At 39.3% G+C, this 25,603-nt stretch overlaps 1 protein-coding gene across 1 annotated transcript in view; it reads right to left on the reverse strand.

Moving 5' to 3' along the window:
• Window positions 1-13,439: 13,439 nt before the first annotated feature.
• The window catches only part of LOC136754665 (dynein axonemal intermediate chain 1), a 32,806-nt gene continuing 20,642 nt past the window's right edge, over window positions 13,440-25,603 (reverse strand). Inside the window, exons 18-20 of the mRNA XM_066710695.1 lie at window positions 25,307-25,406; window positions 19,150-19,335; window positions 13,440-13,743 (exon numbers count right to left, since the gene is read on the reverse strand). Coding sequence (XP_066566792.1) covers window positions 13,639-13,743; window positions 19,150-19,335; window positions 25,307-25,406 — 391 coding nt within the window. The 3' untranslated portion in view covers window positions 13,440-13,638. The remainder of the gene's footprint in view (window positions 13,744-19,149; window positions 19,336-25,306; window positions 25,407-25,603) is intronic.

Genomic DNA, 25,603 nt, shown 5'->3' on the forward strand with positions numbered 1-25,603 from the left:
CAAGGCTGGAATGGGCTACAAGACCATCGCCAAGCAGCTTGGTGAGAAGGTGACAACAGTTGGGGCGATTATTCGCAAATGGAAGAAACACAAAATAACTGTCAGTCTCCCTCGGTCTGGGGCTCCATGCAAGATCTCACCTCGTGGAGATTCAATGATCATGAGAACGTTGAGGAATCAGTTCAGAACAAAACGGGAGGATCTTGTTAATGATCTCAAGGCAGCTGGGACCATAGTCACCAAGAAAACATTTGTTAACACACTACGCCGTGAAGGACTGAAATCCTGCAGCGCCCGCAAGGTCCCCCTGCTCAAGAAAGCACATGTACAGGCCCATCTGAAGTTTGCCAATGAACATCTGAATGATTCAGAGGAGAACTGGGTGAAAGTGTTGTGGTCAGATGAGACCAAAATCAAGCTCTTTGGCATCAACTCAACTCGCCGTGTTTGGAGGAGGAGGAATGACCCCAAGAACACCATCCCCACCGTCAAGCATGGAGGTGGAAACATTATGCTTTGGGGGTGTTTTTCTGCTAAGGGGACAGGACAACTGCACCACATCAAAGGGACGATAGACGGGGCCATGTACCGTCAAATCTTGGGTGAGAACCTCCTTCCCTCAGCCATGGCATTGAAAATGGGTCGTGGATGGATATTCCAGCATGACAATGACCCAAAACACACAGCCAAGGCAACAAAGGAGGGGCTCAAGAAGAAGCACATTAAGGTCCTGGAGTGGCCTAGCCAGTCTCCAGACCTTAATCCCATAGAAAATCTGTGGAGGGAGCTGAAGGTTCGAGTTGCCAAACGTCAGCCTCGAAACCTTAATGACTTGGAGAGGATCTGCAAAGAAGAGTGGGACAAAATCCCTCCTGAGATGTGTGCAAACCTGGTGGCCAACTACAAGAAACGTCTGACCTCTGTGATTGCCAACAAGGGTTTTGCCACCAAGTACTAAGTCGAAGGGGTCAAACACTTATTTCCCTCATTAACATGCAAATTAATGTATAACTTTTTTGAAATGCGTTTTTCTGGATTTTGTTGTTGTTATTCTGTCTCTCACTGTTAAAATACACCTACCATTAAAATTATAGACTGATCATTTCTTTGTTAGTGGGCAAATGTACAAAATCAGCAGGGGATCAAATACTTTTTTCCCTCACTGTATATATATATATATATATATATGTTTTCACTGTTACTGTGCATTCCTCTATATAAGCGCATGCCCTGTATGCTTAGCTGCTGACAATGCTGAAGATTGAACTTGCTGTTTTGCCCTGCAGAACTTTAGTTATATTAAGATAACTATTAAAGGGATCCCACAATTCAAAGACAACACCATATGTCACCTGCAACAGCTGTGGTAGCAACTGCATACTTGCCTCCTGCTTTAAACTGTTTAATTTAAATGCATATGTCTTTTGCATTTCTTGTCATTTCTAACTGTATTCTTGTAGGAAAGATTGATTTATAAAAAGTTGCCTTAAAGTAGGAGGTTTGGTTTTGTACTTGGTTTATAAGGATTCTCAGAAGCCTTAAATGTTTAATGACCCAAGATGAGTTTGCCTATTTTACTGTAATGTGCGGTACATTTTTATTTTTAGTCTCTAGATAGAACTATGGGAGTTGCCATCATCACATAATGTGTTGGGTAAAGTACGATATTCTTAATCTTAAAAGTGCTCTTTGGAAGTTCGTTTTTCCCAGTCCTCCTCACAGCATCTACAGCCTTGAGATGAAAAATAAATAATCCCGTGTCAGTAAATATTGGATTCTGCTAGATGTTTTAGACAACAAATGCTTTTTTTTCCTTCTAATTCACATCTTCAGATCAGTCCCATTGGTCTGGCAGGCCTAACCTCTGCAGTTTTCCCCACACCTGACACGTGTCAACACCCTCATCTTCCAAACTCATTGCGCTGTAAAGGTCAGGAGATAATATTACGACAGGCAAGTCTGATTATAATGGTCCCCTGTCACCATTATCCGAGACAAGAGCTTTCATTAGACAGTAAATAGGAATGAGTTCATCACCAGCGGTAAAACGATGATTTCCCAAAGATTTAAATGAGGCACTTAGTCCTTGAATATATTCCTCCTAATGTCTTATGTTTTTCAGCAGAAGACATCATGATTTGGCTTATGTTTGGAGACAAGAGACAGATACATCCTAAACTAGTTATCTTAATTTGTATTATTATTATTATTATTATTATTATTATTATTATTATTATTATTATTAATGTTGTTGTTGCTATAGGTGACCTAGCTTGTGGGTTTACATTTGTAGAACCAGTTTAAAGTACATTAATCAGTTTATTAGTCCACATAAAAGTTGCTTTTGTCCTCCCTACAGTGTTATAGCACTGCGTTTGTATAATGGACTGGCAGTGTTACAAAAAAAAAGATGTCTGACAAGTGCATGTTTTGGGGAGCTTGTGTACACTGCCTACATCTCTCCAGTGTTCGCAAACATCGCTGTAGCCGGGAGCCGAGTCAAATTACAACTGGCGATCCTAAACTGGAGGGACACAGTGTAACTGCAGTGTTAACTTCTGTGCGCTCACTCATTCATGCAGCAGAAATTAATTGGTTTCTGTTCTAGCTCAGAGCTAGCTCCCCCCCTGGACTGATCTAGGCTGATCTGAGAAAAGCACGGGCAGTGCTTGGCAGGATTAAGGCAGGGTGAGTGATATTTTTGGCAAACTTCAAGTGATTCCTTGTCTCTGTTTGGAAGTTGTTTTCAGACCTAAAAACATTGAATTAAACCGTGAGACAATGTAACTGGCTAATGATTGATCATGCTCCGCACTGGCACTTCGGGGGTTGAGGCTACAAAAAAGGTTTCAGTTGATGACCGCAAACTATTTATTCTTAGCATTCTTAGCTCCTATTAATACCTCTAAAACAACATGTGTAGTGAGTACATGCTTTGTCACATCACATTTGTTTTAGTGTCTAACTAATTTGGTTTTTATTTTGTATTTGTTTGCTAAAAAGTAACTGGAGTACTTTGTGCACTTCTCAAGTGTTGTTCTAAAGGTCCAGAAAAGCTTATTGTTTGTGTTGTCGGCCTACACAACAGAGCAGTCCTGCCAGCGTTTTGTGAAATGACGCCAAGTGCCACAGCTGACAGAGCCTGTTTTGGAGGAATGCATGCGGGTGTGGGGAAGGGACAGCTGAGTGAATATAATTGATTTAAAGTCTATGTTGACTGAGAACGGCCCTTGTGTCCGGCCCTAGCTCAGTTTTATTTGCCTTATATTGTAATTAACTCCAATGTTCTGCTTGGCCAAATTCACTCTGCTACCTTTTCAGCAGACCTTGTAACTTTTCCAGTGAGTATTTACAGCACTTTGACTATGCATAACTATCCATTCTGTCCTAGTGCTAATCATTTCAACCTAGTGCACATCGTACATGGCCAATTGTAATTTCTTTCAGTACATGTATGTAGACTCCTTTAAACCAGTGTCAGTGAAAAGATGCCGTAGAGGTGAGGATAGAAGAGCTGTGAATCAGATCAATAGAGAGAGAACTGCTATGGCTGGGGAAAGCGGGCTTTCGTATTTTAATGGAGAGTAGTGCTACCATGTTTTGAGACTGCTTTCTCTCTCCTGTTTGGCACCATTTTAGGTTAGCACTTTCTTTTGTTTTGGTACTCTTTATACCTGGGACAATGAATATATATTGCCTCCTATATCAATCTGTAGGTCGAGCCTGTTTATATCAAGCCCAGTCCAGGCAAATGGCTCCTGTTGGACCATTTTCCTCACAATACCTTTTAACTGTGTTATTGGGGTGAGGCCCTATGTTTCGTTATGAATAGCGGAGAAGACTGAACTCAATAAATGGGCAATTTAGGTGTCCCAGATGCACGCCTTCTGTTCCATAATTAAAATATTTTTTGTTTGTTTGTTTTTTATTATATAAAGCTGTGCTGATGCAGAAAGCTATTAACGGCTGTGATTGTTTTTAATGGGGTGCTTCAGTGAGAGCTTTGTAAACAACTTTGCTCTTTTTTGCTGAATCAGGAAAAGAAGCCTCTTGGTTAATTAAGTAAGAAAGCAATTTTAAACCAAGCCAGTTGTAGATGCCTATATAGTACGTCGTATATAGTTGCTTGCTTGACAGAAAGCAGGTAAAATACTGCAAAATACAATGAGAAATCCTCACTTTCCTCCCGATACTGAGATTTCCATCACAGACACCTTAATCTTCTATGGAAAACACAAATGCCAGCAAATTCATTACGGAGAGTTCAATAAAACACATCCAGTGCATTCATTATAGACGACGATGTCACAGAACCCCAAGCTCAAAAAATCCAATAAATACAAAGAAATACTGCTATCGTAAAGCCATGTAACTCAATAAAGCACAGCTCTGACTTGGGGAGGTAGGTGTCAGAAAGTCCAGTCAGATTTGTTCCAGTATCTTGGCGACAGCACAGCCTATACAGGGATTTTCTTATTGCTTAAATTTTGAAGTGCCTTTAATGGGTACTAAGGATGTCTGGACAGAGGGAGGACTACCTTATCTGTACATGCACTTTAAACTGACTGACCAGGCAGCGGTTAGGAGGGGCACGATGCCTGCAACATTAGGAATTGTTTTCTCAACTTCGGAGAATGAAGTTCAGTCTATATAATAACGATTATACGTATATCTTGCGTGATTATATTACATCAAAGTACAATCATCATGAGGAATAACATGTATGAGTAAATAAAAAACCTAATGAGATTGATGACATGAATACAAAAACTCACAAACCTTCTCTAACTTTATCAGTGCTGTGAGAAGTATAACCAGCCATCCATGTTCAAATAGCCCCTTCATCCAGTATGGGGAAGTACAACCCATTGAATCAAAAATAAATCAAAAAGTGTAACCAAACAAAACAAAAGCGAAGGTGTTCTGTAAAGAAATACAACTTGAGACAGAGTTTAAATGCCTCCATTAGGAGCTCTCAGCTCTCTTCGGTCTGTATACAATCAAGTGCCAGCGTATTTGATCTAACTCCAGTTTTCTTAGTGACTAATGCTTTAATGGGAATTCTGAATGGGCCATCTGGGATCTGAACTGTGCAAGTTACTATGTAGACCTTTCCCTGCTGTTGATGATATATGCAATGTACTAATGACAAAGGCTAGGGGATGCAGAGACAAAAAAAAAAGAATCATTGTGTAGAAGTGTAAGAAAAACTAACCCTGCAATAATATGGATGCATTTCACACACAGCGTTGTCACAATCTGTAACAAACTCCCCAGTGATGTGGTTGAAGCTGAAAATTTGGGAACATTTAAAATCAGACTGGATAGGATGCTTGGATCACTTAGATACTAATGGACACCAAACGAGCACGATGGGTCGAATGGCCTCCTCTCGATTGTAATCTTTCTTATGTTCTTATGTTCTTATTGCTTATTGATATTATTGTTATTCTTGACAAAGGAGTAGGTGCTGTTACTGTTTGAAATGTTTCTTCTAAGCTCTGTGCATTCATGCTTTAGAAGGCAAATGCAAACAAATCCCGTACGATACCTTTGCTCTCCTGTTTAACGTCCTTTCCTTATTTGCCTAGTATTTACATGTTAAAAAGAGTTATTATTTAAAGTGCTGCAGACTATTTCCCCTGTGCGAATCCTTCAGTTGTACAAAGTCTTAGCAGTTCAATAATTTCCTGCCACTTATCTATTGTGTAAGGTTAGGTGTTACACACAAACCTTCATAACGCCAGTGGTAAGGGATTCTGTGTGTTGTACAGGGAAGGACATTCCTTCAGGGTGTCCCTACTGTGGGGATGTTTAGCTCCTAAGCTGGGCCCATTCAGTCTGGTCACCTGACCTTTTCAAATAGGCTCTCTGCTCATCCGCTCTTTTACTCAATGGGATGATCCATAATCCAGGTTTTGTATTAATCAGTCACATGACCTCCATGTATTTGTTCTGCTGCCCTGACATGGGTTTTAATGAAAGAGAAAATCTGGTGTATCAGCACTATACTGCTATCGGCAATACCAGCAAATGACATAATGTCCAGTAGACTTTTTTTGAACACTAGTTTTGCTCCTTAGCCTCAAATAATTACACCATTGGCCCCACATTGTCAGAGCATACACTGAGTCCCAATATGAACCTAGTGAGTGGAAAATGTGCTGAGGCTGACAAGGATTTACAACCATTAGAGAGAGATTGTTTTTCCCTTCCTGATTGCTGACAGTAATTGAAGTTTAGTTATAGTTTAATTCCACAGAAGCACCGTGGCCGCCGACTTTCCCAGGAGCACTTCCTCAAAGCCACCGAGGCGATGCGGTGCCTTTCCAGTTTCTTTGAACACAGACCCTTTTTCAAACTCCGAACTAACCTGACGCATAAAGTAATTCCGCATCCCCACTGAGCGTTTTAATTGAATATTATCCCACGTTAGCACTGATGAGAACTGGGTTGCTTTCATTAAAATATTTCCCATGAGGTCAGCTATTAAAAGAGCTTACCCTATGTGTGAGAAGTAGATGTCTTACAGCAGTGAGGGTGTACTCAACTTTCTGTTTTGATGCAAGGGGAACCTGACATCCTCTCTGTCTAGATCAAGAATGATAAAGCACTTGGCTTCCTAAGTCTTTCTCCGATGGCATCTCCACAATGTGCAGTTGACAGCAATACAGGTATGATCTGTCGCATCGCATGACCAAAGATATGTTCAACTAATGTTTTGGGGAGATGGAGAATCCAAAGATTATACAGGTGCTATTAATGTGACCAAGTAGTGTATAATATAGAATGAGAGGATGAAGTACGGTGGCCCTGAAGAGCCAAACACAATAACAAGAAGAAAAACAAAAATACAAGAAGTGTCTTTCTTTTATACCATTGTGTTTTTCTTTTTTATTTTGTGTTTTTCTTTATGTTTTTTAGTTTTTCTTTCTATATTTGTTTTTTGCATTTTAGGGCCAGCATTATTTTAAGCGAAGGAGGTTTCAGTGTTATTTTTCTCAGATTTTAATGGAGAGGATCGGGGCTAGTAGATAGAGGGGTATTTCACTAAAGAAATCACAGTCATCGCTTTGTTACAGTCTTGGGGGTGATGCGCAGTGCGTCTCAGTTTGATCTGGAAATGCTAACAAACCTAGCCTAGTGTTCATATTCAGTGGCACGGCAGATGCAAGTCAAAATACATCTTTGCTTTGTTTCTAGGAGAGATTGTGCATTGGTGCACAAGCTGGATCAGGGAAACTCTTTGCAGACGTAGGGGGGAATTATAGGAATGGTGGTGTGTGTGTGTGTGTTGGGGTGGGGGGCTTGTTGTTGATAATAATAAATCAGTTTCTGATTTCACTTCTTCACACTACATTCCAGCTGAGTTGATGCATCTGCTGTATAATTACCAAAAAGAAAAAAGAAAAAAAAGGATTTGAAACTGTCAAATGCAGAGGGGTTAGTTAATAGAGGGTTTGAAAAGCAAGGCTGCAGACGGAGAAATGAAAGCTAAGTCAAGGGTGATGACAATGCACTATGGATATCAGTGTTTCATGATCGGGAAAAGCAGTTCCCCAAAAAGCTTTCTCTCCAAACTCCCAAACTCCCAGGACACTGAGGCAAACAAAATATGAGGACAGCAAATGCGCCACAATCTGCTAGAAAGCCAGATATGTTTCAGTTAATACGTAGCATTCTGGGATGTTTTGTTTCAGTAAGGATCGGGTTAGTGATGCCATGCATGACAATTATATTATTGCAAACTGAACGGCTTTGTATGCACAGCTTTTATCAGGGCTGTGCTTGGAAATAATCATTCCCACATATGCTCGCTCACGATGAAACAGGAGTGTGGTGCCACTGGACAAATTAGTTTGCATCTATTATTTGTGCCAGACTGAACAATTCTGCAGTGTGGTCTGTACCTTTTTTTGCACATAATCAAAATGTGCCTCGTCATATTCCCACCTGCTATTCTGTTGACTGAAGTACTTTTTTTTATAAGAGCTGGAGAGGATCCAGTTTGTTGATTTATCTGTAGGCTTAGTCAGAGATAGTCATGCATTGTTTTAGTTATGGGTGCAAGGTTTGATGCAGGACTGAATTGAACAGATTTGAATATGCAAATGAGGTTATCGACCCTGGCAGCATAGAAGTACAAATTTAATTAAGTTGTTTTCCCATCCTAAAATAAACAAACAAACAAGATAAATTGCATGTAATTGTAAAGCTCCCTATTTACTATACATTACTGTTAACAACTATTTGCATTTATAATACAGTTCAAGTACAATCTGTTAAAGTTAGTAAACCATCTAAAATGCATTGGTTTGGTATTACCCAGATCAGCTTCCTAAACAGTCAGTATAGTTTTAGAAAACTATAAACTGTGTTGTTTTTTCCTCTCTCTTCTTGTAGTGCATGAAGGTATTGCCAGATAGGTCTTGTTCAGTTTTTGTTGCTGAATTTCCCTGTTCATTTGCATCCTCCCATGCCATTGTATTTCACATGCAAACACACATTATGGGCCACTTCTCTTCCCTCAGTGTCCTTCAAATGACAGCTGGCAACACATTCACAAATAGCCAGGCTTGTCTCTGTGTGGCGTTTGCATGTGGAGAGACAGATTGGCCCAGGGATGCCTTTTCTATTCATTTTGACAGTGTGTCTTCAGAGAGGCGGAGAAAAACACTTTCGACAAGTCGTAGCTTAATCCAGCAGGTGGCTACATGGGAGGTAAGACCGAAGACTTGATCTGGTTGGTCTGGTGGTTCTGGTGTCAGCCATTGGCTCGCATTGCGTATCATGTACCTTTATAAAGAGAGGTGGGGTGTTTTTGTAGTGTTCCTGACAGAAGATCACTAGTCAGTCTGCTGGAGATGATGAATAGGAAGGAAAAAAAGCTTGCCGTTTTGTGGACGGTTCATTAGAGATGGATGCTACCTCGGCAGCTGTCTGGTTCAATGTTCTTGACGGTGCCCACCTAAAGTGGTAAGCGTGTGTAGGTGTGTATGCAGATGGATCCCATATACCTACTTAAAAAACATGATACATAATTATTATTTATTTTAAAAGTATTTTTACTTTTTTGCTTTCTGCATTTTTCTATCATCGGCTTCATCTATTGGTTCGGTATCTCTCTCTCTCTCTCTCTCTCGACAGATGTTTTATAGCAATCATACAGCCTTCTAAGATGTGTCTGTTCTGCTCTTTAAGAGTGTTATTTTATTTTTTATTTTTTTGCATTTCTTTCAACATGTTCTTGCTCTTCAACACGTCATTCAACGTCACACAGTTCAGGCTGACCAGCAGACTGCTTTTATGTGGCTCTGGGAGTTTGCAGTAGCAAATTATTCCAGATAATCCTCAACTGCTCCGAAGAAGCAAGGGTTTTCATTGTGAGTAACCTCTCTGAAGGGGGATGCAAAATGTTGAGCGGGAATGGCTCGAATGCCATGGAGGGTGGAGAAAAGGTGTCCTGCTGCAGTTTGTGATGTTGCTAGCCATTTTGCAGGGGGGTTAGACACGAAATGATAAGAAACTATTTTGACAGCTGTTGCCCCCCAGATGTTTCTTCACAATTCTGTCTTTCCTTAATGAGCACCAGCGGAGGTTGCGTGCAGTGCAGTTTAGGTTCCTGTAGCTCTCTTTTATGCAAGGATTGCCGCGTAACTCACAGTAAACTGAAAGAACTTCAGAAAAACAATGGCCTATAATGGCAGACATCAAAACCAGACATGAAAATACCGAGGCATATACATTATCTCATGATTGTGTAGTTGGGATATGGGATCAATACCTCTTGTAAATAACTAGGAAATTAAAAGCTTAAAGACAATCTAAAAGGTATAGGGAAAAAGAAACAACTGTAAGCAGCCCCGCTGCACAAGACTGAAGCATTTGCTGTTCTTTGTTTAGGTAATAACTCTCAATGCAGGCCTTGTGAGAAAAGAAGAGATGGCATGCTTTGGGGTAGAGGAATATAACTAAGCTTTATGTGAAAGCCTTGATAAAACAAAAGCATCGCTTAGGCACGGCTAAACTCATCTGTTTTTCCCATTAAACAAAAGACACTGAAGGTCTGCAGCTGCCTATGTTGTACTTATTCCCCAGAATGTAAGATTAGGTACACAGTATTCTTTCCCCCAGTATTATGATTGGTATGGTTGTTATCTCTCTGCTGTAGCTCTCTCCTGTTCACAGCTGGTGCGTTGCCGCACTGCCTCGCTGCCCCTCTGTGCCCCGTGGAGCACACAGTGCTGGAGCGCGTCGCCCAAGAAGTAACGTGTAAATAATTCATGCTGTTTCCTCTCACATGAGTGGTGTAATATGTTCAGAATTAGGAATTAAAAACTAGGGCAAATCCCCAGCGACTGCTTCATGTCAGCTTTAATCACTACAGGGACCATGGCTCCACATGGGAGGTGCGGTGTCAGGTGTCTGCAGGTGCGCTGACCTCCACCCTCTCTAACTGGGGCTTTCTCTGCCCTCAGCACTCGCTGCCTATCCATTCTGGAGATGGGTAATGTGCAAAGTCACTACAACATAATGTGTGAAGTGGATTTAGGTTTCAGTGTCTCACAAACACTGACTTTTCTTTTCTATTTTGTTCTAAAAAAGTACCCACACCTCTTTCAACAAATTGCTCACCTTGGCTTTGTGTTCCTCTTTCCAACAGTAATTTTACTTCCTACAGAAGTAAAAACTTCTAAAACAACCCCAGTCTTACTGTTGCTATAGGATATGTAAAGTGTATATAGCGGATGTGCTGGGTCATGGATATTTACAGACAGTTCTTTTCAGGTTTCAGGTTGTCCAGTAGCATTTTCTACATCTCAGATTTTTCTGCTTTTCTGTAATGTGACGATTCATTCCTGGCTATCTGATCAAAATGTCTTTCTTTTTCCCTTTCTTTTTCTCTTTCAGAAGTACAAAGAGGCACTGTCTTCAGCACAGAAGGGGAAGCACAGCTGCCCTGACCATTCCTCTGTAGCTTCATTCATTCATCTATTTGGTCTATAAGCTGGGATAAAAGTCAAAAGCAGAACATTTTTGTGGGCTCCCTCCAGAGTACAGGGATGAGAAAATAATGCTTTGATTGAAGCCTGTGCAGAATATGTCCTAGAGCAAAGTTCGTGAATGGTTATGCAACTAAGAGCCACATGGTTTCCTTCATGGTCGACAATTGTACATGCAGTTGTACAGCCCAAGAACATCCAGAATACACTGACCAGGAAGTATAGAAATACACAAAGGAAAGAGACACAGCTAAAGTGAACCGAACTGAAGATACGCTAGAGAACAATCTTCATAATTAACACACATGGATTGAGACAGCATTGGAGTGCAGCATCTTTAATATCTAGTTCTTCTAATCCTGTGCATGTGTGCTGGAGTGGAATACATTTCTGTCTGTCCGCCCCTTGAGGACTCAAGCACTTTCTGTAATCCTCTCTCTGGAATCTGTGGACCAGGCTCTTTGTTCCTCATGGAGTCTGGTGTGAGCACAGGACTCTCCACAGGGGCCATTGTGGCCATTGTCTGTAACTCTTTGGTGGCTATTTTGATTTTCATCCTGTTTGTGATCTTGTACAAAGCCTGCAAGGTCCCCTCTAACCAGGAGAAGGTTCCCGTCTTGGCTACAGGACAAGAACAGAAAAAAAATGAACAAAAATACTTGCTGACGCCCTAACAAAGAATCTCTGATGTCTGCACTTCCATTCTGCCAAGGCTCAATATGTTTTCCTAACTTGGCTTTCATAAACCAGACAGCTGCCTTAGACCTGCTGGATTTAATATCCATATCTGTTTTTCTTTTAAGTTCATCAGGAAATGCCACCATGGAATATGCATTTCTTTAGCACAGCTTTTACCAATCACAAGGGGATTGAGTATACAGGAGTGCTGGTAGACTGGGGTGGTGGCTGCATCCCAATTAGGTATATTTAGTATGCAATATTTATACAGAGAGACCTTAGTGGTCGAGATCACGTTAGCACTGTGTCCCCAAAGCCTTGACCTGGGTCTTGCAGTGATCAGCTGCATGGACTACCTTAACCGCAATGTCTGGAGTATAAAGAAGGTGTAAAAACCCATGCTCTTTAAATCTATCGATTTAGGGCAAAGTACTCTTTTCAGGAGGTCTGATGATTGGCCAATCTTAAATCCACAGTCCTTCTGAAAAGTTCAGGGCAGATGGAACGTAGGGATGGAGGGAAAGCTGCTGAACCCCTAACCACCTTCAGCACATCTTCCTAGCTGCCACTTTATCACATTGGCCTGCCATAGCCACATGGAGTGTATACATAATGAGTCAACTGGAGATGTGTGGTCTAGCAAAATAATACATGAGATCTAAAGCACTGACTTACAGAGGAGTCCATCTCTAGATATCTGACTGTGTGAAAACCTGATCTTATGGTGACCACATTGCCACAGGGAGTCTGTATGTTTACTCCCAAAGGCCTGTTCACCCTAGTTAATCTTTAAACAGCACAGCAGGAAGGATATTAATTTAACTTTGGAATCATTTGTGAGAATATAAAAGCTAAAAAATAAAGAGGAGTCTGTTCAGCCCCTTCCTGCTTGTTAGGTAGTGTTTTTCACTGAATCATGAGGATCAGACGGACGTTTCTTCTAGGAGTCAGCTGTCACATACAACCCTCTGAAAAGATCTGTACAACAGCATTGGCAAGGCAAGAGGGACGTAAAACATTAAGATGCCTACATGTGGAGGTTCTACTTTGATAGCAGGCACTAGACTGGGTTTCCATACTGACAGAGATTGGCACATTGTACTTCCACAAAACTGCAAACCACTGACCCAAATGCTTCCAAATCTTGCTCTATTCCAAAAGGTTTTTGACTATTCCAAAAAACAGAGGAAGGGTATTTTTTTTTTTTTAATATTATATTAGTATTTCCATCACAATACCTTTTTTATTATTAAAAAAAATATGGTTTGATTTGTGCTTGGGTGAAATTTCATTGATACATATTGTGGGACATGTGTCTCATAATAAAATAATTGTTCGTTCTTAGGTGTGAGGGAACAGCAACAAAAATCCTCAAAAGTTTATCTTGTAGTGAGGTACTACATTCCCTAGTTTCTTCAATACAAAATAACCTCAAAAATAATAGTCAAATAATGAAATCCGATATTTTAATTATCAGATTCTGATTTAACCCCATCAAACATTAGAATGTTTGAAATTATTAAAGATTGATTGTTTTCCACTTCATTGTTGAAAATATGGCATTGTAAGTTAGATAGAAACAAAATAATAATAGAAAAAATATCTTTCTGATAAAGCTTTTTCATAAATTTAGTTTTATTTTTAAATCTATTTTCTCATTCATTGGAATATGAACTTGGTTTTAATCAATTATTAATCCTGAGAAACAGTTTGTTGGTTTCTATGTGTAGGGAATAATAACAATAATAATACTAAAAATGAATAGTGCAAAAGCTTTTTAATGTACTGTCTAAAAGCATTAAATACATTACATTTTTGCTTTTTTTTTTAAATTACAAAATAAAATATTAAATACGCTGTTGTTGATTTTCTCTTCTGCATTCTTTAATTACATGCATATACTTTGCTTTCTTTACAAATTGCCTGTGGGACTCGTCTGTGCTTCTTGGCTGCCTCTTCAGTTCTTGCTGGAGTTGTCTGGCTCCCTCACTAAGCTCAAGAGTTTCTCCATCTTGGCAATTTCCACCTCTGGGCCCTTGGGAGTCTCCTGCCCTTTCTTCTCCTGAAACAACACAGGCATGTGGGGTTAAAAAGCAAACACCCGCGTAGCATCCATCATCCAAAGCATCCCATGGTACTTTACAAAACAAGGACACTTCTGTGTTCTATGCTGTGCTGATGGAGCGAGGTGCTCAGAGGTGTGCCCGAGATGGCGGAGCGGAACTGAGCCGGGCTCTGACTGCCCACGATACACATATATTAGAAGCCACTCCTAGCACACCAAAGAGAAGAACAAAACATACCACCAATCAGGGCAATCCTTTTAAAGGTATATTAAATACAACCTATTGTACTGATATGTTGTTGCTGACTGGTGGCATATTTTGTTCTCAACACATGATTTAAACAACACACAATAGCACTGGAAACGACACTGTTCAAGCATGACCATATTAAGTGTGGTTGGGAAAACTGGCATTAGAACTGGGAGGATTTTCCAAAGATTACATGGTAATCCCAGGACAAGCACTTTAGCGTAAGTCCCAGTGACCTGATGGAGAGGCATGTCCATCACTTTAGCAGACTCCTAGAATGACCTACACATCTGGCCAGCTGCAAACTGTAAGCATGTATAATCTCCAGCATTGAATCCATTTAACCCTTTCTCTCTCAGATGTTGCCCAACTCCATAAAAAATAGCAAACAACATAGTTATGGAACTATCAAGCAAATCTGAATACCAGAATTCTATGTGATTATACATAATTTTAATGCTAATTACATTTCCAGTGGTTTCATAAGCAATAGACTCGAGACTCCTGGATTCAGCTGTGAGTCACAGGGCACAGTATTGGCAGTGTAGCGGGCAGTCACTCATATCAGGGAAATGTCCATTATTACACCAGACTGCACACAGCAACTGCCCTCCTACAGGCCGGAGGTGGCTCTATCCTGTATTAAGTGACATCTGTTTGTGGTGTGAATCACAGACAGGGAAAGCACAGGCACAGCCGAGAGAGAAGCGGTTCTTTATGAATACTGTACACAAACTGTTTTGTGCATTTTGTTTATAAATCTTACTGCTGTGGATTCAGCAATATTACTAGTTGGCACCTTTCAACCAGGATTGCTACCTGTGCTTTTCAGGTTTGAGAGGAAGGTAAAAGTATAAAGACCAAATGGAGGAATCCACATAATAATCCATCAGTGCCACACTGAGACCATGATTTTAATGTCTACATGAAGTTCTGAAAAAAGCCTGGACTTCTCAGCATATGCTAAGAAATGCTTCCAGTATATTTTTGCAAAGTTATAGTTTCTTTGATTAAATTATGGTAAATAAAAAAACAGAATTACAGTAATATCATATAAATGCACCATTCCTAACATCCCAGGGTGATTCAAAGCATAAAACTTTGACCAGAGCTTTACCGTTTTCATTCGGTGTTCTTTGTAATTCATTTTGTTCACAAGGTAATACATTTCAATTTCTGAATTGCCTGCCCTTTAGCTACAATATCTGTGAGCTCAGGAGACGGGCAGAAGATATTGTAAACACTTTGGTTGCTATTTTTCACTCTAGACAGGTTGCAGGAGCTCTGCTGCCAATAGGCATCGTCTTTAAGTGCAAAATATTTCAATGCGCATCTTATTGGCCATTAGAAATCCTCTTCAGATGAAGAGATTATGCAGATAGTAAACACACATTAAGCTGGCTACAAAGACGACACTAAACTGCCACGATTCTGATTTGCTAAATCAGCAATTAGAACCTGTTTACAATAATTCAAAGAAAAAAGGTTTCTTTAAGAGGTGTCAAGTGGGATATAAAAGCCATTCCAGTATACACGAGCAAATAAAAAAAGTAATGTATCTTCCCTGAGAATTGTAAATGGCTCTTTGGGGGGAATCAAAAAAACATACAAAAAGCACACTTCAGGGTATACGGAGCACAACGTATGAATTGCAGTCAAATGTGAAAATCAGAAAAAGACCGTCTCCTGCAGTCTTTGATATGTGACTGATGGTAATAAGAGATAGCTGAAATGATTTTATATATTTATTTGAAAGCTTTTGAAGCCCTGTATGTAAGCATAGAAGGAGGATAAACAAACCTACAGCATATAAAACATTATCCTTGTTCTAACTCACATGGGAGTTATGATGTAGGATTCTCACAGTCAATAAGACATGAAATACTGTGGCAACAATATTGCAATATAGGAACAACCTCAGTTGTACCTCTTCAAGTTGAGACTGCTACAGAATATATGTTTTGAGATCAAATGTTTTTTCAGGCTGATGAAATATATGGAACAATTATGAGTTATTTGGTGAACAAAAGCTACAAAGTCATATAGTTAAGGAAAGAGCCAGAACTGCACAAACTTTTTTTAAAGAAAGTATTTTGGTACAATTCCTAAATGCATAATATGGATCTGTAAAAACTGCATGGGCCATTTTAATTACGTATAATATTTAAGCTCCATCAAAACACAGCATAGGATATAAACTCAATAAAAATAGACAGAGATGAATTAAAATAACATCAAGGATGTTGGAAGAAAGGGGATTTAGAAGCTGCAACAGCAGATGACTCTGTTGTTCCCAGACATGTAGTATTGTACCTTCAATCCCTGGCATTGTGCAATGCAGCAGGACTGTGAGATCAAGGTGACATTTCTTAACTGCTGCTGGGCCTTGGATCTGATTATATAACAGGCTTGAAGCAGAATGCAGTCTATAGACATATGTGTGTTAAAACCTAAGGTCCATTAAATAACCGACTAATTTTAGCACTTTTATAAGTATTTAGGGCCGGATTAAATAAAAACTTTGACCCACCCGCTAATAGCAAAATACAAACCTGTACATCATAGCGGTTACATTTATAGTTAGAAGAAAGTGGCATCTTACTAAAAATGAAGCCACATTCTGTTGTTTTCTATTAGCGGGTGGGTCGAAGTTTTGATTTAATCTGACCCCTAGTCTTTTATAAGGTTTTTAATACACTACCAAAAAACACCTGTCTGTCAACATGTAGGCCTAACACTAAGTAATCAAGCAATATATTATGACCTCAAAGCATTTCAATATGTGTTGATATACATTTATATAATGATTATAATGTTATCTTTATTGATTAGTCAAAGTGGTGTCACTCCTTCACTAAGCACACATTATTCCCTTCAGATATTTTTCCTTAAATGCTTAGATAGCTGGGATATCGAGCCCAGCTTCCATCAATACCATTTTTGCTAGAAATACTATTTAATAAAGCCCATCCCTGGCTGATTCATCCATCAAAGATGACTTGTATTCCATTTTTTGGAAGGTTTCTTTTCACAGAACACACTTCAAATTAAATAACTTAATCAGAAACCAAGCAATCAAAATAGTAAGGAGAAATAAATGTGTGGGGGTAGTTAGACAATGTGAAAGTGCTTTGTTTTACCTTTTGATTTATAATATAGGGTAAATTGGAAAAGGAAAAAAATAAGTATAAAACACTTCATGCTTTCTACTGAATAGTATTAAAAAACCACACACAAACCTCAGCTCTAAACCATAACTACAATGCCCATTATAGTTAAATTAATTAAAGGAACAATGATGAATTGTTTAATGTTCCTCTTTAAAGGGAGAAATTCCATATTTTGGTTGAGTATGTAGTTGACGTGGCTAATATTTAACAGTTTTAAAGATTAATTGAACTGCAGTGCCTGGATTTACAAATTGGCAAGCAGGCATTTGAATGGTTTTAATTCCCGAGTTAATTTCACAGGACCCTGTTCATATGATACACATGCACTGCATTCAGGAGAAATTATGCCGAATTGTATATGCTCAAAATTGATTTATTAGTAATGATATAGTACTGCTAGATAAGGTTGTCATTTATAAGCACTAACGCTCCCCTGGGCAGTATTTTTCCATCTTACTATTTCCTTTAAGAGTGATGGAAGGCCTTTACATTCATATCTCAACAAATATTATGTACAGCTGTAATAAAAGCTCAAATGTAGTGTACCAGTATTGTTAACAGCAGAGAAACTTACATTAATGAGCCACATAACCTGAACTCTATTGCATGGGAAATCACATTTTGAACTACCTAGTGATGGGAGATTAAGACTTGAAACACACAGTATCATTATATAACAGGATCAAAGATTACTCTGAAAATAATGCTGCCCTCTCTATTACTGGTGCTGAAAGGAAAATATCAAAATTGCATAACCTATAATCTGTTTTTAGAAGAGCAAGCAGTGTCAAGGTAAATCTGCAGTAACATCAGGAGAACTGTTTAACTAGGAATGCAGCCAAGCTAATGCATTTAAGAGCTTGGCAATTGATAAAAATAACATACCAAAAATATTCTTTCTACACTTTAATTGTTTTTTATCAGCAAATAAATACATCTAAATATTTAAGTATTGATTAGTAATAACATGTCTTTCTTGGATTATACTGGGCTGTTTAGATCTGAACTGATGTCATATTCATGATGGGTCATTATCTTGCTGTAGGATGAACACCTGATCAACTAGGTGTATACCAGAGGGTATTGCATGGAAAATGCTGTGGTAGCCATTTTGGTTCAGGGTGCCACTCACTCTGTGCAAGTTGCCGATTCTGGATCCAGCAAAAGAGCCCCAGACCATCACCTCCTCCATGTTTGACAGTTGGTGTCACATACTGAGAAACCATCCTTTCGCCTACTCGACGGCATACAAAAACCCTGCGTGATGAACCAAACATTTCAAATTTCCATAAGACCTTCTTCCAGTCTTCAATAGTCCACTGGTGGAGCTTCATGGCCCAGGCAAGCCTCTTTTTCTTATTTTGCCATCTTATCAATGGCTTTCTTACTGCCACTCAAACCTGCAGCTCAAAGTCTTCTCTTCACAGTTGTTCAGACCTGCTTACTTTGACCAGTGTTAAGCTGTGCTTGAAGATGTTGTCCTGTGAGCCGCCTATCACACAAGCTGTTGACTCTCAGAAACTTGTCTTCTGATTCTGTTGTGGCTTTGGGTCTACCAGACCTCTTCCTGTCAGAGTTTCCTCCAGTTTTAAAGTGCCTTTTGATGGTGTAGGAAACTATGCTTAAATGTCAATAAAAAATTGAAAAATGGGGGTGTTCTAAAACTTTTGACCAGTAGTGTATGATAGAGAAAATGTACAGTGATCTCATATAACCAAAGAAAAACACACACACACACACACACATATATTATTACATCTTAATTAAGGCAAGCAACCCATTAAAAATCAGAGTTTAAATAGTTCCAATGGAGCCGTAAATAGCTTAAAAGAAATTGTAAAATTTAAGAGAAGTGGGACAGTATTTAATTAAAACAAATGTGGAACAAGACCATGTCAATCCTCTATATCAATGTTCTGTCAAAGTAGCATTTAAAAGTAGAGGGACAATGTCTTCTGTTGAGTGGGAGGCACAGACTCTCACCTTGGGCTTCTTGCGCAGGTTGGGTGACAGCTTCAGACTGGTGACGCATCCTCGGTCATCTCCCACAATGATGATGGGGTGGACCGGGTTGAACTCGATGTGCGTTAGCTTGGTCTTCTTCTTGGCCACCACGGGCTGCTCACAGATGGCCTCGTACTTATTGACACTCAAGTCAAACACATGCACCTGCAGGACAGAGCAGAGCAGGTTAGCCTCGGGCCCTTCAGACCATGAACAGAGCAAAGCCGCACTGTAATCTCTCCAAGACAGAAGCAAGACCACAACGGGCAACCTAATATTAAGCAGGGGCTCCCAACAGGTTTTGTTTACTTTTGGTAAACACTCCACAAAGGTGTGAATTAAATTGATCCCCTTAATTGATCAATCATCTGCAGTTGTCTGCCCAATGTACATAAATGAATGAATTGATGTATGGCGACAACTAGAATTGAAGAGAAGGTCTAGCCGTTAGATCTTGCTCAACCCCCTAATTAATCCGATAGTAGTATTAAAATGCTTGAGGAAATCAGTTCATTTCTTGCTTCTTAAATGTCCTACAGTAATCTGATCCTTTACATGCTAAGAGTATGCATCAGCTTTAGAGGTGCAGGTACCTATTCCTCATCTCTTCCTAGAAAGGAGTTGCTCGCTCTTAATCCAGAGACGATCTAGCGGTCTGATGTGAGGAGCAGTGCCTAGCATTCTGACGATTCCAAGATTGTTCAGGTAAAGCCTCCAGCAACTACTTCATCAGAACAGCGATATGTTAATAACACAACATCCTCTGGATATGTAAAAAGACTGTTTCCATAATATTATGATGATCCATACACACATTACAGACATCATGTGCCTGACATAGACCGTAGCTGTATGAAGCCGATGACTTCAGCACATTATAGCATCTGCTAATGCTTGGGTGCAGCGGGCTAAAGCAGAACTGTGAAATGATGACTGCAGAGCGGTGTACACATAGTATCAGTAGTTAATGCCAGTGGTAATTTCTATCACTTACACTCATATTCCCGCTGAAAGCCTCTATTTATCCCAGCAGTGGCTTCTAAGCTCATATAGTAACTACTAATTAAGTTGTTTGATGTGCTGCATTGATTCTCTGCACACACAAAGTGCTGTAAAAGACCCCCAGAGTCCTGAAATTGAAATAATGGGAGAAAAACATCTGTCTTATAAACAAGGGTCAGTCAAAACTCCTCTATCAGATGTTGGTTTCCTCACTGCTATTTTTAACACCAAAACAAACTGTGCCAAACAGACAACAAGCACCACACATGTCAAGAAACAGTCTGGCAAATTTTTAATGAATTGCTTGGTATACGTTCCTGAGAAGAACCTTGCTTCTTAATTATTTGAGACCTGGTTTTACCTGTTCAGTTCTCAGAAATGGTTATTGCTTTAATTCAGGACACGCTTTATTTGTGTAATTTATTCTAACTATTAAAACATTGATACATTTTTGTTCGCATAATATGTTTGCCATGGAAAAAGAATTAATTTGGTTTATATAATTTATTATACTATTTTATTGTTAGAAAATGTTAGGTTGCTTTACATGTAACATTATTTTCACTTTAATTCCATTGCAAATTCCTTGTTTTGCACAGTTTATGCAAGGAAGCAGATTTGTTCTGCATATAGACCTATAACATATTTTACCACTTCCACATATAGCTCTATGAATAACTTAATATGGCCATCACAAGTGAGAAAACATCCAAAAACTAATATAAAAATAATGTTTAAAACACACTAAATTACACAATGTAATTACCTGCCCTCAGCTTTAATCTAACTTGCTTTCAGTACAATTGTAATCACTGATGAAGCAGAATCATTTAAAAATCAAAATGACAGACAATGTTAGAAGATACTTTAGGTGCAGATTGTTTACATGAACAGTGATCCTAGCCTATAATATATATCAACACACACTAAACTATGTATTTATATCATATCATATCAAAATGGAGATTAGATTCATACAATGGCACCACGAGTTAGTTACACATCAAGCTTACATTAGGTCTACAGAGATATCATCATCAAGATACATTATTTTGCAAAGTGTGTAATGGCAGACTAGGATGCAAATTGGAGCTACATTTCATTGATCTCTAAATAAGGTCAGCACCTCAGACTCCTTTATTCAGTTAGTTTTGTGCCATTCTTATTTTTATGCAGCAAAACAAGCTAAAAGGCTATTAGTTGGTAGAGTCTGAATAATTCAACAGGACCAACTGCTTAGAGTAAGAGTGTTCACCTCATTGCACATTACTGGGATGAAATATTCTTCTGCATATTGTTAACTGTATAATTTTGTACTGATTAAATGAGAACATAAGCTGAAAAAAGGTTACAAAGGAGAGAGGCCATTAAGCCCATCTTACTTGTTCATATTTGTTAATTGCTAGTTGAACCCACCTATTCAAGTGTCCAGTGAAGTTATGTGGGATTTTCTAGTATTAATAATATCAGTATTACTAATCTTCTGGGTATGAATCACTCATTAGCTTCCAATGATCACGTTAAGGTATTTAGTTATAGGGTAAAGCATAATATAAAGAATGAAATCACTGCCAGGAGGAGTAATCTCAGATGCCTGCTGGGGTTACCGGAAACAAAGTGTGCCAACAAGAACCCAACTTTAATTACTGTTTCACAGGCTAACAACAAAACAGATGGCGAATGTTATTTTTACATTATTCTCACTGTGGGGAACTCGAGATGTTGCACCTCAGCAGGCTTCGGGAGCTGATTGTGCACCACAGAAATGTGAAAAAGCGCAGCACAAATCATGCATAACAACCCTCTCCACGGCTCACATGAAGATCTAAAACCACCACAACAAAACCACAGATTGAAGACAAAGAAAAAGCGGTTCCAGTGAGAACTTTAAATAATGTCTGCTGTTGGATTATTTTGTTTTAGTAATGACTATGAAAGGAAGTCTAGTACCAATGCCGACATACATGCAGCAATGCCAACAAGACCGTTCAATGACCTTTGCAGCCTAAGACCCTCCTCATTTGTCAAACACCAAACATGAGTCTGAAGACAATAGGAACAATAAAATGAGCTGAAAGACTGATTTACACAGGATGGTTAAAGACCCTGAGATAACTAATCTAAGCCTGAAGGGCACGTTGTCTGTTGTCCTTGAGGTGTGCACTGCAGCAACATATGTTCTGCTCTGGACCACAAATGCACAGCCTTCTGCAAACAGCCTCACTATTCCCTGTGTTATAATCTAGAAGCACAGAAGACACTGTTCATCAGGGAGCTGAAGGCCCCAGCGTTAAGACTTCATTCTGTTTTTGCAAGGTCAGCAGGCATTAACTTCAGTTCATGAGAGCTTTTTTCCCATCCGCATTTGCATTTCCTGTGCTGTTCAGAGCCTCCTTAAGGGCATGGATCTCATCAGCATTTTAGACTGAGCCTGAATAAGCTGTTCACTGCCACTGATGCCTGGCAAAATAGATCCAAATCAGCAACTTATCCCTTTCAGCAGTTTGTTTCTAATCTTACACAGAAAAAGATTGTCCTCAGCCTCAAAGCTTCTATCCAGTCCTAGGTCACTTGAAGTCAGAGCTGTTATATTGTATGAATATGAAAACAAACAGAGTAGCTGAAGTAGAAATAGAGATCTGTTCCCTCTCCCGATTAGGGTGCTGTAGGTCTTCTCCAATCAGGTCGTGCACTGTTCCTCAATACTCCTCATCGACTTTGACGTAGCTCACCGAGGGAGTGTTACACCACAGGCGAGACAGGAAGGTTGTAGCAGACTTGATATCAGCTATTGAAGCCACCGCAACCAGTGAAGCATGATAGTCAGAGAGGCAGAAACTATGGCTAATGATCTGTACGCTGTATTAACAACCGAGAGGCAACAAGCAAATTGACCCCTGTATCATAGATCCTTGATGTCAAGTCTATTATATGTTATCTTTAGAACTAGGGTCTAAAATAGAAAGGTTTGTTGAAACTGCTGTGCAAAGGGCTTAGTTATTTGTGTGGCTACGAGCCATTCGGGATACATGACCCTGTGGGTTAAAATAACCAGGTTATTACACTACAGTGCCTTAGCGTACTCGGAGCAAAAATAATAATAATTTATCGAAATGAACTTAGCCACATCTTCTGTTGAACTATACAGCCAATGTTGTCCCAATGAACCACATGACACTTTAAAATGGCTGAAACCCAGCTGGCCTTCACACTATAACGGCCCACCAAGTTGGTGATCGTACGCAGCTTTTGAAAAACACAAAACTAAGAAGAAAGAATGATTAGAGTGTGCATGATACATAAAGCAATCACTGTTAAATAAACAAAATCAAATCTTGTGGAAAAACAAAACGCAGAATGTCAAAGTTATAATTTTAAGTACTGTTGTCGGCTTGTTTATATGAACTTTGGTACTCTCCAACAAGAAATAAAATGGGACAATTTTGCTGTCATTTTAATGTAGACTTGTCTAATGTAGACGAGTATTGTCTTGCCATCTGTTTTTTGGCAATATAGTCACTGTCCTATATTTATGCCCATTACCCTATAATTTCTTCTTGTAAAGTCCATCCCACGAGTTAGGGTCATCGCAATGAAAAGAAAAGTGCATAAACTTAAAATGATTTTGTGTTTCTTTCTAATTTAAGTAGATTTAGTGTGGCTGTGTGTTTAAGGTCATTATCATGCTGAAAGGCAAACATCTCTGGAAATTAAACAAATATAATGTATACATTTAATACAGAAAAGGACACCCACATACTATCCATTAATGGGAAAATGCAACCTATGAAAAAAAAATAAGTATCTGTAATTCTTGCTTCCTGTGTCTCTATAATAGTCATACCAGTTAATTGGACTGAATATATTGCCGTCTCGATCAACTCCATGTTTTCATTGTACTGGAGTGTTTTCCCGCACACAGTTATCCAACAATGGGGAAAAAAGGTCATAGTTAACACATCGCTTTAATCTTCTCATCAGCAATCACAATAACGTGAGATAAGGGTTTCTTTTGACAGACTGAGGACAGCTTGAATTAGAGATATTGATTATCTTGAAGGAGGCAGTAGTTGCTGTTCCCTGATTGGCATCAAGCAGACAAAGGTTGATTTCTAAAGTACATTTATATCACTTGACTGATTGCATATGGAAGGGGAAAAATCTCTCTCTCTCTTTCTCTCTCTCTCTCACTTACAATTTTAGGTGACACTTTACTGAACTCTCTCGCATACCATACAGATTGGATATACAATGTACACATCATGCTCACTTGTTAGGGAGAGGGTAGATTAGACAATAAACTAGCAGCTGTAAAGATATGCTTATAATTTCTTATTATGCCCAGACAGCAGAAAATGAGGTAGCCATAAAACAAAATTGTGATTTGATTCTCATTCAGACTGTGTGTGTGTTTGAGAGAGAGAGAGAGAAGCTTAAACGCTAACAGTATAACCAAGAAAATATGAAATTTGCTGTTTTGAAGAGCTCTACGGCATTAACATAACTTTCTATTTATTTAGCAGACGTTTGTTAATCTGCTTCAAACACCTTGAGCTTACTACAGAATACATCCACCTTTTTATTACAGTCTCTTGTCATTCTTTATCTGAAACAGGTTCTCTGCTTCGCTGGAGAGAGAAAGCAGCTACAGTTCTATCTTGTTCCTATATCAGCCTCATGCAGAACTAGAAAAGCAAGCTCTGCGGCTCTCGCTTGACCATGTAAAGACGATTCTGTATTTGGATCGGTTAAGCACTCAGCTGGAGTTTTCTGGTACTTCTAAAGCGCCAACCAATTTGTTATGACACGCCTGACTCGTTTTAAGACCGATTCTGGAAAAAGGTCTGCCCACAGGTGAATTTCAAGAAAAAGAAAAAGCATTTGCCTGTCCAAAAATTGGTGCACATAATTACACATCTTACAAATGCTTCTTCTACCAAATTTAAACATTCTTGATGTACATTGTTTCACTTTCCTTGCTCATTCATAGGCACAGAGAAAGAAAACCCAATAAGAGGAGATTTATATTGTGCCACCCACTCCTTTCATAGTTAAACAAGGCTCATGGAAAATCTTATTGTGTGTATACAGATGTAAGCGGAGAAAGACAGGAGGTCCCCGCTCCAAATCCTACCTTGCCATCTGTGGTGACGGCAGCAAAGACGGTGGAGGAGTAAGGAGACCAGGCCACATCTCCCACAGGGGCGTTCAGGTCAAAGGTGAACATCGGAGTCCTAAAGGAAACAGGAATGTGTTACAGGGGTTGCAGTTTTCACTTCCCCGAGACCCTCCTTCCCTTCAATCTTAGAAGCTGTTGCCGGTCTGGAGAAGTTTTGGGGTGGGATACATTTAAGGGAAATCACGTGATAAAGGACGCCGAGATATGCACAGGATATGCCTAGACTGTGGGTATTTAACATCTCATTGCCCC

This window comes from Amia ocellicauda, chromosome 8 (genome assembly GCF_036373705.1).
Source record: "Amia ocellicauda isolate fAmiCal2 chromosome 8, fAmiCal2.hap1, whole genome shotgun sequence".
NCBI lineage: Eukaryota > Metazoa > Chordata > Actinopteri > Amiiformes > Amiidae > Amia > Amia ocellicauda.